This window comes from Amblyomma mixtum, chromosome 5 (assembly GCF_055824585.1).
Source record: "Amblyomma mixtum isolate Tamu chromosome 5, ASM5582458v1, whole genome shotgun sequence".
NCBI lineage: Eukaryota > Metazoa > Arthropoda > Arachnida > Ixodida > Ixodidae > Amblyomma > Amblyomma mixtum.
Window position 1 is genome coordinate 17,861,614 of NC_143016.1, and position 15,636 is coordinate 17,877,249.

The 15,636-nt window shown below is 49.8% G+C and overlaps 1 protein-coding gene across 1 annotated transcript in view; it reads left to right on the forward strand.

Moving 5' to 3' along the window:
- Positions 1 to 861: 861 nt before the first annotated feature.
- LOC149341414 (neprilysin-1-like) overlaps positions 862 to 15,636 on the forward strand; it is a 46,670-nt gene continuing 31,895 nt past the window's right edge. Inside the window, exons 1-2 of the mRNA XM_089542856.1 lie at positions 862 to 869; positions 953 to 2,747. Of these exons, the coding sequence (XP_089398982.1) occupies positions 862 to 869; positions 953 to 2,747 (1,803 nt within the window). The remainder of the gene's footprint in view (positions 870 to 952; positions 2,748 to 15,636) is intronic.

A 15,636-nucleotide genomic window follows, 5' to 3' on the forward strand; every position in this document is an offset into this window, starting at 1 on the left:
GCTCCAGCATCACGTGTTCACTACAGCGCACCTAGCGGCAGAAGCAGGAAACACATTGGTCGCGACGCCTCGCGCGACGGCGCGAGCGGGGGCCCCGTGTCTCCTATGTCGTTACGTGACGCATCACGTGGTCCTCCTTGGTCGCGACGCCTCGCGCGACGGCGCGAGCTGGGTCCCCGTTTCTCATCTGCTGTGACGTCACGCACCACGTGGTCATCTTTGGTCACCACGCCTCGCGCGACGGCGCGAGTTGGGCCCCCGTTTTTCATCTGCTGTGACGTCACGCATCACGTGGTATGACATGGAGGTCACGAAAGGTCAATGGTAACGACACCGCCGCGCTCGAGGAGCTGGGTTGGGCTATTTTAGTATGCTTCGCATAAAAAATTACCGAAGGCGCTTTGAGTCGTCGCGCAGCTGCGGCCGGTAGCCACGCGTGACCTGTAGACGCGGCGCACTGCGTTCCTTCAGTTGGAGGCGCTGCGCTTTTGCTTTCGCAACCTACCAGGCTTAAGCAAAGCTAAGCCCCTGCCATTTTTTTTTGTTGTTGCGTGAAAAACAGATGTTACCGAAGTGCTATGCACATTTCTCGACCGACTTCATCCTTAAACGGCCTGACATTTGGACGACGGGACGGCCAGCCTTCTGGTGCTTCAAATGTACTAAGCACAACTCACGCAAAACTAGCTTTTGTGAGTGCAGCAGTTTCAATTATTAAGTACGAAACTTAAGTGAAAACAACCAGTTTAAAGCTAAACAAGCCATACAAGTAAGAAGAGGATTATGGTTTCGCTTTAAAAAAAAACGGCAGAAATAACAATTTTTTTTTTGTGGCCAGCTGGAACGGTGATTAAGTGTGGGATGCACGCGTGCTCCGGGGTCCGCGGCTTCGTTGTCGAATCACACAAAATCCCAGTGCACACAGCTTTAACCTGCCGCTATGTACATCCAGGTATGTTTCAGACTCGCTGGAAGAAGGCGACCCTTGCGACAACTTCTACGACTACGTCTGCACGAACTGGAGCTCCTCCTTCCGTTTTCAAGGCGAGGCAGTGTACTCCGAAGCCATCAGGAGCACACGTGAGCTGGAATCCCAACTGACGGCTTTGTTTGGTGCTGGAACTGAAGACACAAGCACTCGACCCTTGTTCGATTTGTACGACGCCTGCCTGCACCTGTCTATGGCGAGAGGAGAAGCGCTCGACTTCCAAAACATCCTCGACAGCGTAGGCCTGTCAGGATTCCCGTACTCGTCGAGCGACCGCCGTGCGTCTGCAGCTGCCGGAAGGCTGCTTCGAGTCACCGGTGTCTCGCCGCTGGTGCATATCCGCCTCACGGACAAGAGCAATGTCAAGCTGCAGGCTCCGCGGACGCTGTTTCCAGATTTCACGTACCTGCCCAACGCGCACCGAGGATGGTACAACGATGCAGCTCGACGCGTGGCGCGAATGCCCATGCCGGAGCTCTTTGATTTCGAGCAGGAGCTAGTGGCCCTGCTCAGCGCGCCGGCCGAGCAGTTCGTGACCGTGGCTCTCAAGGAGCTCATGTCAACTACAGAGTGGAACTGGGCCGAATTCTTGACGAACGCTCTTTTCGGCATCCGCGTTATCACGCCGGACACGAAGGTCACCCTGGAAGAGAATCGGCTCGGAGTAGTCTTCTTGGGGCTCATGTCCTCCGCAAAGCCAACGGTGGTGCTCAACTACCTAGCGTTCCGCCTGGCGCTAGCGTACGCGCCACTGCTCCCAGGAAAGCGCTTCGGCAAGATAAGCGACGTGGCCGTCTCGCAGGTGGTTGGATGGGAGGATGGCTGGAGCGACCGTCGCAGCCACACCTGCGCCAAGATGGCGGCACAAGCCGAACCGGGACTAGCCGCCTACCTCCTGGCCGTGAATTCGAAGCAGGACAAAAACGAACCCGTGCTGAGAAGCTTGGCGGAGCACGCTAAAAAGAACATGCTCGAGTTCCTGGGCGAGATGTCTTGGGTAACGTCGTCCTTCCTCAGTAAGGTGGAGCATCGCTTCAAGAATCTCAAGACTGCATTCTTCGCGCCAAACGACTGGAGAAAGTTTGCATTCCGCACATCTCAGTGCCGCTCGTTCGGTTGCGCATCGGGTGGCTTGTCAGCGGTCGAAATCTTCCTCAAGATGGTAGCGCAGCGCCAGCACCGCCGCCTGGGTCCCAGCAGGCGCCCCTTCCCAGACTTCCCAGAGGACCTGTTCGAGACCGAGAGCCGTGTGCTGGAAGGAAGCACGCTGTTTGTGCCCTTGGGCGCCTTGGATCGGGCGTTTCGAAACGAGGCCTTCTGGGAGTACCACCTCCCGCGCATGCTGCTCCAACTGAGCGCCGCCCTTCTGGACGTGTTCCGGGATGTGGCGCTCGAGCTGCGCTCAAACTACACGGACCTGCACGGTCGCTTCGCCGCCACCGAATACTGCTTGCGCGAGGAGCAGGCAACAATGACCGAAACTACGTCAGTGCCCTTCACGTCCAACGGGACGGGGCGCGAGGACCTGCGGGACCTCTTGGCAGTGTCAGCAGCGTTCCGCGCCCACGGGCGACTTGTTCGTAGCGGCGGCAGCGAGGGTACTCTACCGGGCCTTCCATTCAGCAGCGAGCAGCTCTTCTTTTTGCACATGGCGCTGAGCCGCTGCGAGAAGTACGATTCTCCATACGAAGACCAGCTACTGCGCCATGGTCGCCGGGCGCACGCCGCTTATCGTGTCAACGCACCGTTGCGCCAGTCGGTAAGCTTCAGCAGAGCCTTCCAGTGTCGACGAGGCTCTTACATGAACCCGCGCAGAAAGTGCGTGTTCTGAGTTTGTGCGCGTGAAAACGCGGCTGCTGCGCTTAGAACAGACTGCGTCTAGTAAGTTTTTTTTTTTCAAACGTTCGCAAGAAAAGGACACAAGACGAACAGAACTTAATAGTGTGTTCGAAAGTAATGGTCCCGGTAGAATGACTGGGAAGCTCCTTGCCTGCAATTTTCAAAGTGCTTGTTTTATTCAACGTTGTGTGGCGCTGAAGTTGCCAGAAGCTATTACTTTTACACTATCACGGACATTTGAGGCACGCAGGCTGTTTAAGAGCCATAAGTGTGATAGCATTACTGCTTGGTTTTGCAAGCTTACGAAGCATTTCGTGGTCAATTTAAATGATTATACTTGCCATATAGAGATTAAGCATTTTGTGGTTAGTTTATGTGATTATACTTGCCATAGAGAGACAGGTTTCAAATAATTAGACCGCTGTAAAGCGTACATGCTGTGAACATTTCATGTGCCTGAGTTCCTACGACCAAACTGGTCTCTATAGCGGATTTTCTGTGAATTCAAGTTAGTTATTGTGTTCTTATTATGTTTGTATTTATGCATGAGCAAATACTCTTATCCGCCAAATTTTTATAAACTAACGCGTGACGTACGGCTGAGCTGCGAAACTCTCTTTCGCTGCCTTGCAGCAACAAAGCGAGAATGAGACACCAAAGATAAACGTCACGTATACAACAAGAGATGCGTTGAGCTGTCATTCATGGATGCAGTCGTGGCTATCAAATGCTCCCCTTTCGCTTCTCGCAGTGCACCTTTTGAAATTTATAATTATGCGAAGAAAACCTATCGTGTTTTGTGTGTATAGAATAAAGGGCGCGGTCGAACATCCTGAAGATCTCGGAGTTCTCAGCGCCCGCAGTTTCAAAGATGAGTGCCCAAAGCGATTTGCAGTGTTTGCTTTCAGGGATGGTAATGCGGGTTTATGTTAGCAGCCTAACGGAATTATGTAAGAAGAAATGAGCTAAACCGGCCCGTTTTCGCAATGGATATATCAGTGGCATAAAAGGCGCAATTCGCGAACATTGCAGCAGCGACTCTGTGTACAATTAATGTTCAATGCTTCTACAGAAGGTTTCAGTGCGCAGCCTCATTCAAACCTCGTCTCACAACGCTTTTGTGAAGCTTAGCCTGTGAGGCGTTCACCACTTTGAACTTGCAAAGTTTTTTATGTTGTAGAAAAGTTTCGAACCATTTTCTTCGTTAGGTAACGCAAGTAAAGCACTGCTAAGCTTTCATTCTGGCAGAAACTAAGATGAAGAAGCCGGAAGCTCACTTCTGTTTAAATTTACTGCGTGCTCTGTAAAGCTTACCGCTTCTGATCAATAACGAGTTAAGGAGCGATGGAACGGATGAGAATGCTCACTTAAGGGTGGCGAGCTAGTTATGCGTCTTCTGCATAAAAACTGCAGCGACCGAATTCGATATCGATGGTCAATGGAATGGTAAATTAACGCAGCCTGTAAAATGTGCGCTGCGTGGTAATGAGGTGATTCTTTGGTTCCTTGTCCGAGGCAGCACACTTTCCTGCAAACAATCACTGAAAAAACATAAAATGAAACGGGTTTAGTTTCCTATGCACTGTTCGCCAACATGAAATTGGGAACAGGGAGTGCGGGGTCCAGTTAAACTTATTGCGTATTTTTATTTTACAAAGGGAAAATCGCTTGTGGAAAACAGAACGATCTGAACTACCTAATCTATGGCTAGTGACAGGCGTGTGCACAAGACTTTTTAAAGTTTCTGATTTTACCCCCCCCCCCCGCACACACACACACACAAAAGCGGATAACGATGATAGGGCCCGATCAAAGCGGCGAACAAATCCAATGCCTGACCGAGAAATTGCTGGAAGCATTCGCAATTTCGAGCTAGGAAAATATTCGTACACTCTAGCTTTGTACCCAATTCTACTGCTATTTCTCAAATATAGGCGCGTAACCTCGAGCGACGTGTTTTTTTTGTTTTATTACTAACATTTTCCTTTCTCTCGTTTGTTTGTTAGCCTAGCCCTACTTCTCGAATCAAACTGTTGCTATGTACGCGCCGAAAGACTCTGCGCTTTCTTAGGATTCTTTCTCGTATGCGGCAAATGCGACGAGAAAGATTACAGCGCGGTACCGGGAAAGTAAAAGATGACCATTTTATTTTCCGCTGCTCCCGCGTTTAAGCGTTTCCGCTCTGAGCATTGTAGGAATTAAGGCGCGGTTTTGCTGGAAGTGCTGCATGACCTATCGTAGCGTTGCCTAATGATTTATGCCGCTGTCTCCGAACTCCGCTTTCCTTCGAAGGAAACAACGCAGGAACGGAAATTATGTTCCGGGGAAAAAGGGTGCCTAGCATATACGGACAGCACTGAGTGCCTTTTCTCGCTACGAGGGTTGGGACGGAAAAGGCCAGTAATAGAAATGCAGAAGAGCGGAAAAAGGAAGCACCGAAACAACTTTCACATTTGTAACGAATTGCACGAAGTTCCGTCTGTGATGATGTACAGTAAGGGACTCGATTTTTGTGAGCTGAGTATTTTGGCGTATCGGGCTAAAGCCTCATTTTATGAATATTTTGTGAACACTGGATTTGGTAAAGCAGTTGCGACATGCCTCTTAGGACTCCCCTTTTTCCTGAGGTACGCATGCTTTCAAACGCTAAAACGGCAGATAGAGCGTGGCCTATGCCACATAGCGCCCCACTCTCGTAGAAGGAACCTTCGCGAGAATTCAGCAGTGAAAAACAAGGAAGCACACTGATTTGTCAGCATCCGCCGTGAAAACTGACTAGAGCCGCTTATAGAAATGACAGACCATTATTCTTCGGAAAGAAAATCTGCTGAGCGGAGTTACACAGGAATGCTCCCTTCTATTTGATAAATAGCAGCGCGCTGGCATTAGAAAACTTTTTTGCCCAATTATAAGTACGCATTCTGTGAAATTATTCGTGGGACCTATTTTTCGCAAGCTGCATGCGTTACGCAAACAGTGCGGAAGTCAGGCATTCTCGAAAAATAAGTCGCTAACAGATGCTGTTACTTTAGCCAAGCGCGTTAGGTTTAAGGTGCGTCTTTGAAAGCAGTTGGTCGTTAAAAATAACGAGAGCCGCTCCAAGAACGAAACAGTTGTGTAGGCTGCTACCGCTATTCGGCACACGCTTCCCTAATGTTTTATTCGTACTGAATCGAGCTTCACTGTGAGCAGCGTCAGCGCGTTTAATAGGAAGGGGCAGTCTGTAAAAGACGAACGGAATACGAATGCTTGTGACTTTTTAGTGGAAACTACCATGTTGGTTGGCACTTATGACCACACAACACACTGCACCAAGTTTTGCAGAAAAAAAGGAGAGAATAATACTAAGAAAGCAGAAGTATTCTTTTCTCTTGTAGGGGAGCGTATGGCTTTTTTACTTAGTTTTTTAACCGCATGGGCCCCGGTGGGCACCACATAGGACATAATTGAAATAGATTTATCCGTTCACATTTCAGCACAATGTTCTGCACTTTGAACGACACAGAACAAACAATGTAATAGAAGCATGTAAGAGCAGTGCGAATCGTTCACTCTGATAGCGTACTTGCGGCAGAGTTTAAAGAGAGCTGTTCGCTGCTCTCAGATAATGAATGGCAGCTTACCAATATTCCTCAAGAGAAAAGTATATAGCAGCTGTATCTTACCGGCACTCACCTATGGGGCAGAAACGTGGAGGCTAACAAAGATGGTTCAGCTTAAGTTAAGGACAACGCAGCGAGCTATGGAAAGAGAAATGATTGGTGTAACGTTAAGAGACCGCAAGCAGGTAGAGTGGGTGAGGGTACAAACGCGGATCAATGACAGCCTAGTCTAAATCAAGAGGAAGAAATGGGCTTGGGCAGGGCAGTAATGGAAATGCAAGATAACTGGTCCTTAACGGTAACGGAGTAAATTCCAAGAGAAGGCAAGCGTAGCACAGGGCGACAGAAAGTTAGGTGGGCGGATGAGATTAAGTCTGCGGGGATACGGCGGCTGTCGCTGGCAAGGAGAGACATGGGAGAGGCCTTTGCCCTGCAGTGGGCGTAGTCAGGCTGATGATGATGTCCGCTAATAGTACTTATCTGTGAAGGTTGCTTTGATGACAGAAGGCAAAAGGTTGCTAGCAGCATCTAAATAAATTAGTTCGTGTGCACTGTTGCGCGAGTGCTTTTCCAACATAAGTTTGTTCCTCTGGCATCCCGTTAGAGCCAGGCGTCGAGCTCATCCGCCCAGCGTAAGCTTGTACCGTAAGCTTGTATCGCTGCCCAGACACCCCTCACCCTTCTGGTGAAGCGAGTGATGCAAACCTCCGTCAACCGGCCAGGGTATAAAAAGCCATTCAGGAGGTCGGAGAGAAAGCAGAGAGCTAGACGCAGTGATCGAGTCTCCTTCGTTCGAGCGATCGAGCCAGTTTCGATAAGCCATTATGCTATCGGCCTCCATGCCGAAACCTTGGACTGTGGTTTGAATATTGTACAGAAAGCAGTTTTCATTTTCTTCGATGTCGAGCTTTTTTTAACGGTTTGCCTTTATATTTAGCCGCGTCGACAGCCAGGGAACTTAGTCGCTTTGCCGTGACGACAACAACGTCACAACAGTGTTGACTAGGGGGGGGGGGGGGGGGGATCCGGTCACAGCAGTATGTGCGATGATCATCATTATCATCAGCCTGACTACACCCATACAGGGCAAAGGCTTCTCCCACGTCTCTCCAATTAACCCTGGCCTTTGCCATTTGCGGCCATGGTATCCCCGCAAACTTCTTAATCTCATCCGTCCACCTATTTTATTTACTCCCCTGCTACGCTTGACAACTCTTGGAATCCACTCCGTTCACTTAGAGATAAATAAAAACTTTTTGATGCTAGAAACTGGTTTAGGTGTTTTTTTTTTCCAGCTATCCCTAACAGTTTCGATTAAATAGTTGTAAGGTGCCACAGTCACTCCTAAAGGTCGCAATTTTGTCATCGACGTACGTGTCTGAGAGCACTTTTTGATTATATAAACAAAGCTATGCAACAGATTATTTCCTTTACATGAGCTCCTCCCTTGGACATCCCGCGTTTAACAGCGTTCGTTTTTAAGCATGAAATGCTTTTAGCTCCCGTTGTCGGCAGTGTGGTGACGTCACGCCGAGACCGAGATCCACTCATCCGGGCACTGAATTCCAGTTATCCGGGCACTGAATTCCAGTTATCCGGGCACTGAAATCCACTCATCCGGGCACTGAATTCCAGTCATCCGGGCACTGAAGTCCAGTTATCCGGGCACTGAAATCCACTCATCCGGGCACTGAATTCCAGTCATCCGGGCTCTGAAACGAGAACATCCGGGCACCGTACGAGACTTAACGAGATTTAACGAGACTCTCTAAGCCCTCCTACGCGACCGGCATGCAAGCGCCGGTTGGTCTCCAAACGAGACAAAAAATAACTGCTGCCAGTGCCTTCTCAATGTTTATCAAGATATCAGTGGAGCTGTGGGTTTGATAATGCACGGAATTATAATTTCCGATTTCTAATAACGCGTGCAAAAAGCACATAAATGCCACGTTACACTTCGTTGTCATACGTGATCCGGGGGAGAAGCGCTGCGTTCAAAGGGCAAGGCATCGCGCCGAACGGGTGGTGGCGTTCCTCCCTTCCATTACGGCGCGGTTCGGGTGTCCACCGAGATGGCAGAGAATTACTGCGCCATTTCCTTTCCTCAAAAAACCTTGCGTTCAAATGGCAAGGCATCGCGCTGAACGGGTGGTGGCGTTCCTCCCTTCCTGTACTGTGCGGTTCGGGTGTCCACCGAGATGACATTAGGCCCGTAAACATTTCATGCTTACTCTACTCTCGGTTACGGGAGAGGCAGAGAATGTTTTTTTGGATGTGGTTACGGCGTGCCATACATACTCGCTCGCTGGCGCCGCTTGCCAATGTAAACGGCAGCAGACTTGCACACTTTCGGGGTGCCTTTTTTCACGAGGCCTAACCGGCTCACCGAGTCTGATGAAGCTTGACATTGAAGGTGACCTTGGTAAAACCTAGCATAGCAGCATCCCATGCAGAAATAAAACAAATATTTCCGCGACTTGATTTCGAACCACGGCGGCGCGAACAGATACGCTTCGCTGGCCACTGCACGAAGGCACTGTGCTATCATCACAGCCGATAACGCCTCGCGTTAAACTGCAACACACTGCAGTGGCTGGATGTAAACACACTCTCGCGCTCTGCGTTGCACATCGTCGTCTTCATCAACTTTTCTCCGCGGCGCGAACAGAGCAGATGAGCTTAACCTAGACCAGAGCTGAACCTGAGTCGATATCGTCGTCAGATGGGCCGACGACTCAGCAATCTGACAGCATGGAAGCAAAGCATGACTATTTTAAACTGTAATTACTCATTTACGTCCATGCGAGCGCAGCCATACGGCTACAGAGGAAAGCTATACAGCTTTCTCAGAAACTTCGTAGTTGAAAAAAAATTCGTCCTGGTCCGGGGTTCGAACCCGGGACCACCGCTTCACCGGAGCAGTTGCTCTACCAATTCAGCTAACCTGGACGGCAAGCTTATGGTATGGCGAGAGCGAATTGATCAATAACTCGAAGTGGGAACTGTGTTGGTCCAATTTTTATGGAAATCCCCAAAGGTGGAGTAGATTTGTAAGTAGATTACAAATCCACTTCACCTTGGGGGATTCCCCTAAAAATTGGACTTAAACGAAACTGCATTCATGTATGAAGCCAATTAACTCGATATAATTCCACTTGCCTGAATAATTAGAGGTTCGAAGAATACCTGTCCTCGCCTACGTAAGCGTGAGCACCAGCTCAGTAAACTTCACCGTTCGCTGGCCCTAAGCAATGGGCGTCAGGACGATTTGTCCGTGCAAACTACGAACTGCCCAATGAAGCTGACCGTCACCTGCTTACCAGGAAAGTGGCGTCTCTGAGGATCTAGAAAAAAGGCCCGAAACGCCTGCATGCTGAAACTTTATCGATGTACCGTGAGAACTTTGCCTGGACTCGTGTGCGGTATACAATTACAGACACGCAACCTCCGCTGTAGTTGAACGGCTTTGTCAACCTGCTTCCGAGAACAAGGCCCCGGGATCTATCCCGGCTGCCGTGGCTGCATTTTAAAGAAGGTGAAATGCAAAGCCCTCGTTAAAGGATCTCAGGCGACTGAAATTATCCCGGCAGTTCAGCAGCAGCTGCCTCACGGCTTACGCCGTTGCTTTGATATTTTAACTCCCAGTAACAATGCAATGGTGTGAAACATCGAGGAAATATGTGGGTTAGATCACTGCACAGGTCTGGAAGCCCAGGCGGGAAAGGCCGGCCCCGAAAGGCCTTGTCCGAAAGCCAAGGCTCAGCCAGAAATTGCATTGTTTCACCATGCCCTAGCCGGTCCTGGCTTGAAGTAGTGGTCCTAGGTGGGCTCGGACCAGTACATGGAGGGTATGTGTCCGGCTTCTGACGAATTATTACAGGTTGGGTTTGGGGTGTTCTAGCAGCGACATCGAAGAAACAGGAACATGGTGCGGCTTGAGAGAGAAAATTACTGTGCGCATATTTACTTATTTTTTGGTGTCTGCTGTATTCAAATTTTCTCACGAGAGGAAAACAAGAAACAATTTTTTTTTACTTTTTCCCTGAATATTTGGAAAGAAAATAATCCCTTCGCTAAAATTTCCCGAGAAAGTTCTTATTTGACGCAGAGTGAGAGACAGCTCATGTACGTACGTCGTTTATACAGGGTGTTGAAAATTAGGCGTTATGGATAAAAAAAATGGCTGAGGCTTAGCTTAGGTTAAGCCTAGTCAGATGCGAAGCATATTGTCGCCGAGTTGCATATCGAGCACGCCGCTCGGCTAGACGTTCTTCACGCTCTTCATCAGTCTCTGTAGCACGCTGCAACTTTTGCTTCTCATTCCAACGAGCAGCCCTGTCTCCAGGAGGCATCTCTATCCCGTGTACGCCTAGCAGAGGCAGGCGCACCCCCTTGTATACCGCCGCTCCAGCATCACGAGTTCACTACAGCGCACCTAGCGGCAGAAGCAGGAAACACATTGGTCGCGACGCCTCGCGCGACGGCACGAGCTGGGGCCCCGTTTCTCATCTGCTGTGACGTCACGCACCACGTGGTCCTCCTTGGTCGCGACGCCTCGCGCGACGGCGCGAGTTGGCCCCCCGTTTTTCATCTGCTGTGACGTCACGCATCACGTGGTATGACATGGAGGTCACGAAAGGTCAACGGTAACGACACCGCCGCGCTCGAGGAGCTGGGTTGGGCTATTTTAGTATGCTTCGCATAAAAAGGTTTGGTTTGGTTTATGGGGTTTAACGTCCCAAAGCGACTAAGGCTATGAGAGACGCCGTAGTGGAGGGCTCCGGAAATTTCGACCACCTGGGGTTCTTTAACGTGCACTGACATCGCACAGTACACGGGCCTCGAATTTCTCCTCCAAAGAAATTCAGCCGCCGCGGCCGGGATCGAACCCGCGTCTTTCGGGCCAGCAGCCGAGCACCATAGCCACTGAGCCACCGCGGCGGCGCTTCACATAAAAAATGACAGTGGCTTAGCTATGCAATGCCAGGATATACGTAGCGTGAGGTGAGGGCGAGGTCTCCATATCTCGGTGGATGCCTGAACCAGAGGGAAGGCGCATAACTGCCCTCTTGGAACAGTGGACACCTCAACCGTGCTTTAAGCTAAGTGGCGGCAGTGACAGGTGTGCGCTGCATGCGTTGAGATTGACAACGTTGTGACAGAAACGCGGCGCTGAAGCCATAGGCCGCCTGCTACCCTCTGGAACGCGCACCGGCGCCGGCGCGTCTGCCAGGTCTATGACGTCACGGTTCTGCAATGCGCAGTTGGCAGGTCTCCCCCGCGCAGCGGCGGCGGCGGCTCCGGCGCACCAGCTGCGCAGCTGTGACGTCACTCGCTCCTCGCGCGTGCCCACCTTGGCTCATCCATGCTCACGAGAAACTGCTCATCCGCGGCTAGTGTAGCTCACGCTACAAAATTCTGAGAGCAGGACACAAAAGTCATTAGTAAAAATGGGTTACGCAGCCGAGCGGACTAACACACTGAGAAAAATTTTGATTGTAACGTGAGTAATTGACTGAATTTATTCATGAACTTTTTGTTGATTGCAGTTAGCGTGCATGCTTATAATGAAAACAGAGGCAGAAACATTCAGAAACTATTATATTTTGTACAGATTTAATAATGCGCCTGTGTCCAGTCATGTGGAAGTCTCAAATTTCAGGGTAAACAGTGTGATTACGCTTGCGAGACCGCGTCGCTCGGCGTGAAAGTCCTCCCTTATGTGACGCATCTACTACGCATAACGATTCGCCTGGCAAGAATGCTGAGGTCTTGATCAGCAGCCCGGTAACACTGGGCATGCGAAATTGAAAGCGGCACCACATCTTATCACCCACTCCGGAAACAATCGCTTAAAGGAACAGCGCTCACTACACGTCGCTCGCCAAGAACGAAGACATCACCGCGCCTGCAATTTCACAATCTTGTCAGGCGGAGCGTGGAACTCGACAACTGCGAGGAGCCACTCGCTACGTGCCACGGTCCCGCATGTGTAATTACATGGTTTTGGTTGAAATTCTAGACGTGCATATTCAGGACACAGATGCGTTAGTAAAATGGTACAACATAGGATAATGCCACTGCCTTTAACTTTTCAATATAAACATGCACGCTAACTGCAGTGAATGATATGTTAATGAATTACAGTTAATTACTCAGGTTCAGATGAAAATTTTTTTCACTGCGTCCGCGTGGCCGCATGACCATTTACACACGCTCGGCCACACTGAACGATACAAAAGAAATTAAATACAACTTTTCAGTGACTGAGAAGTGGCAGCGAAAGACCGCTGCTGCAGGTTATAAACCGCAAAATGTAGCAGCGGGGTGAACTATTGCGGCGCGCTGAGTGGGCGTTGTTACGCCTCACATATGGCTCATTTATACTATCGTGTTGGCCTCCTTACGCCCAGGGCACCACTGGCTTGAGCCTTCTCAGCTGTCACCAGCATGCGGACACTTCTACCAAAATACTCACCGGATCTGCTTGGTTTTATATTACCGCTCTCGACTCGACATTTGAAGCCTAATAGAAACCGCTGGAGAAGGAACTTCATTCGATTGCTAGACAGTCAGCCGTTTGTTTCAAGACCGTCTTCTACTGTGTGTCTTCACCTCCCAAACACATCTCCCCGGTGTCAGGAATGCAATTAAGGAAGAGCTAATTGGTTCAGGCAGTTTGAGTGATTCAATACATGTTACATAATACACAGACACTTTTGCTTTCTATCTGCACTTAAAGGGGCCACGACAGGGTCGTTCTTCATATTGCAATTTTGTACTTCAGCCATTAATACAAGGGCCTCTGATTCAATTTCCAAAATTTGGGTGCCCATGGCGGACTGTATATTCGAAAAAATGCGATCGAAATTGATACCAGGAAACTCCACTCACCGGCAGCGACCGCCATATTGAATGCTCTCGTGACGTCACTAGGGCATACACGGAGCAACGTCGTCTGCTTTCGTTGCTGCTTTGCGCGGCGATCGCAGTAGCAGCCGTCCCTCATACTATGAGTGACTAGTGCCACAAAATCGATAACAGTAACGTAGTTTTCCGGTAAGGTCCGGTCACACCAGGCCGATGCGACGTCGATCGACGGTCGGTGGGCTGGTCGGTACGCAGATGCCGTTGCTGACGCACCGGAATGTCACGCTGGAACCGACGACGACGCGAGCACGACCAACGACCGCGTATCGTAGTAGTGGAAACAATAAGCTTCGGTTAACATTTGCCGGATTCTTAAATTTCGGTGGACGGCAGACGGCCGGCCCCTTGCCCATTTTGTGACAAGGCCCAGCGAGTCCGCAGGATTCGCGTGTGCGATTTTATCGATTGCGGAGAGTGAATTCACAGCTCTTAGCGCATGCAAATAACCTTCGAGCGTAGGTTTGGCTGCAGTGACTTCAAAGCGACGACTGCCTACATCGCAGGACGCCCGTACAGTAAGCGAGAAGCGCCGACGTGACCCTCTCTGCAGAGCATGTGTGTTGAAGGTCGGCAGCCGGCAGCAGTCGTCGGCGTCGACTGTGGACAACAAACCTGGCTATTTTCGTTAATGCAAGTGGTGTCCAAGCGTATTTTCAGGTAAAGGGATTGAAAATAAAGTATTGGTGACATCGGAGGAAGCAGACACAATTAGCAAGAAGCGCCGTACGTACGCGAAGCGTTTCCCAAGCAGGCGGTCGATAGCAGCATCGGCTCTTATTGCAGTGTTATCGTAGTGTGAAAACGAGTCAAACTACATTTTCTAAGCAAGAGCAGATAATATTTAAGATATGGAGAGCCCACCTTGCGTCATGCCAAGCAAACGATCAGCACATGTTTGAGCGCATGCAGCTATGTAAACAACCTCAGCGCGGGGCTGCAGTAATTGTAATCGTCACATTCCTAGCGGACTTAGCGTACGCAGAGTAAATTCTAAATGATTCACTATTATCTTGAAGGTGGCGGCGACTGTTCGTCGGTGCGTGCAGTGAAACGTATTCGAGTCGTGTTGGCTTCTGCTAGACGCTTGGTTCTGCAAAAGGGTTCTACGAGCCGAAAGAAAAGTATGTTCGGTTTACACACGCACACACATGCAGCGGGGAGGCAGTCACATTTGGCACTTTTCTCTGCTCCTTTCGTACCGCAAGCTTACTCTAGTGCCACCTTGTGATAATATGAATTTATTGTAACAGTAGCTTGGCTTGGGCTAGTTGGTAACAGTTCTTAGAAAACAGCGCAAAAAGGACACGGACGACACAGAAGTCGACACAGAACAGCCCGCGACAGATCGCCACGCTGTTCACGGCGCACATGGGCGAAGGCATGCACGGCACGTGCCGTTTTTCACACACGGGAGCACTGTGCACTGCTAAGTGTAAGTAGCAGGGGCGCACCAATTTCGGTTTCCTCAATAATCAGAAAACAGGCGCCACGAGCAAGTCCCCTTTCCCAAGGATCACTAAGCTCGAGTACTAAGCTGAAGGCATCTGAAACGGAAACACGTAAAATGCAGTTTATTTCGCTAAGCTAAAAGAAAAGAACTTTTCGAGCAACCGCCGTCCACGATGTGCGCGCAAGCACCTCAATGCAGGGAACAGCGCGCCGCAGACGACGCAGGGCGAGTATGCCCTTGTGACGTCAGCCATCAGAGGTTGCCAGAGCAGAAAGCAGCTCGCAAGAGAAACGAAAAAAATTTGTAAAAGACATGAGAGCGCAAAACGGGGACACGGACGAGGAAGGGAACAGGACGAGCAGCGCTCGTCCTGTTCCCTGTTTGTTTTTAATAATAATTTGTTTTTAATAATATCTACCGCACAGAATCAACTAAATATTCGGGGGATTGTAGTTTAACGTGTTGAGAATTATATGCAATAATCAGGGTATGCGCGAAAATAGGCTGTCGTGGCCTTTGTGCGGCCATGAATTTCAGCCCCGAGTGTTCATTAAAAAAAGTACCAGCTGTGGATACGAGGATGTTTAAATACTTGGACTTCACGGATTGTAAAAAATGGCTCTGATTAAACATCTAGAGGGAGCGTGAAGCAGTTTATTACACAGATTGTGCTTACGAAACCAAGTCCTTAAGCGTTACTTCTATATGCGCAAATATGCCGGTAGCTTGATTACGGTTAGAGTTTACCAACACGCAGTGAGGAATTTCCTTCTTTCAATCCTGTGCGAACGGGTCCGGGTCGGGGCCGGGCCGGGCCTCAAGACGAG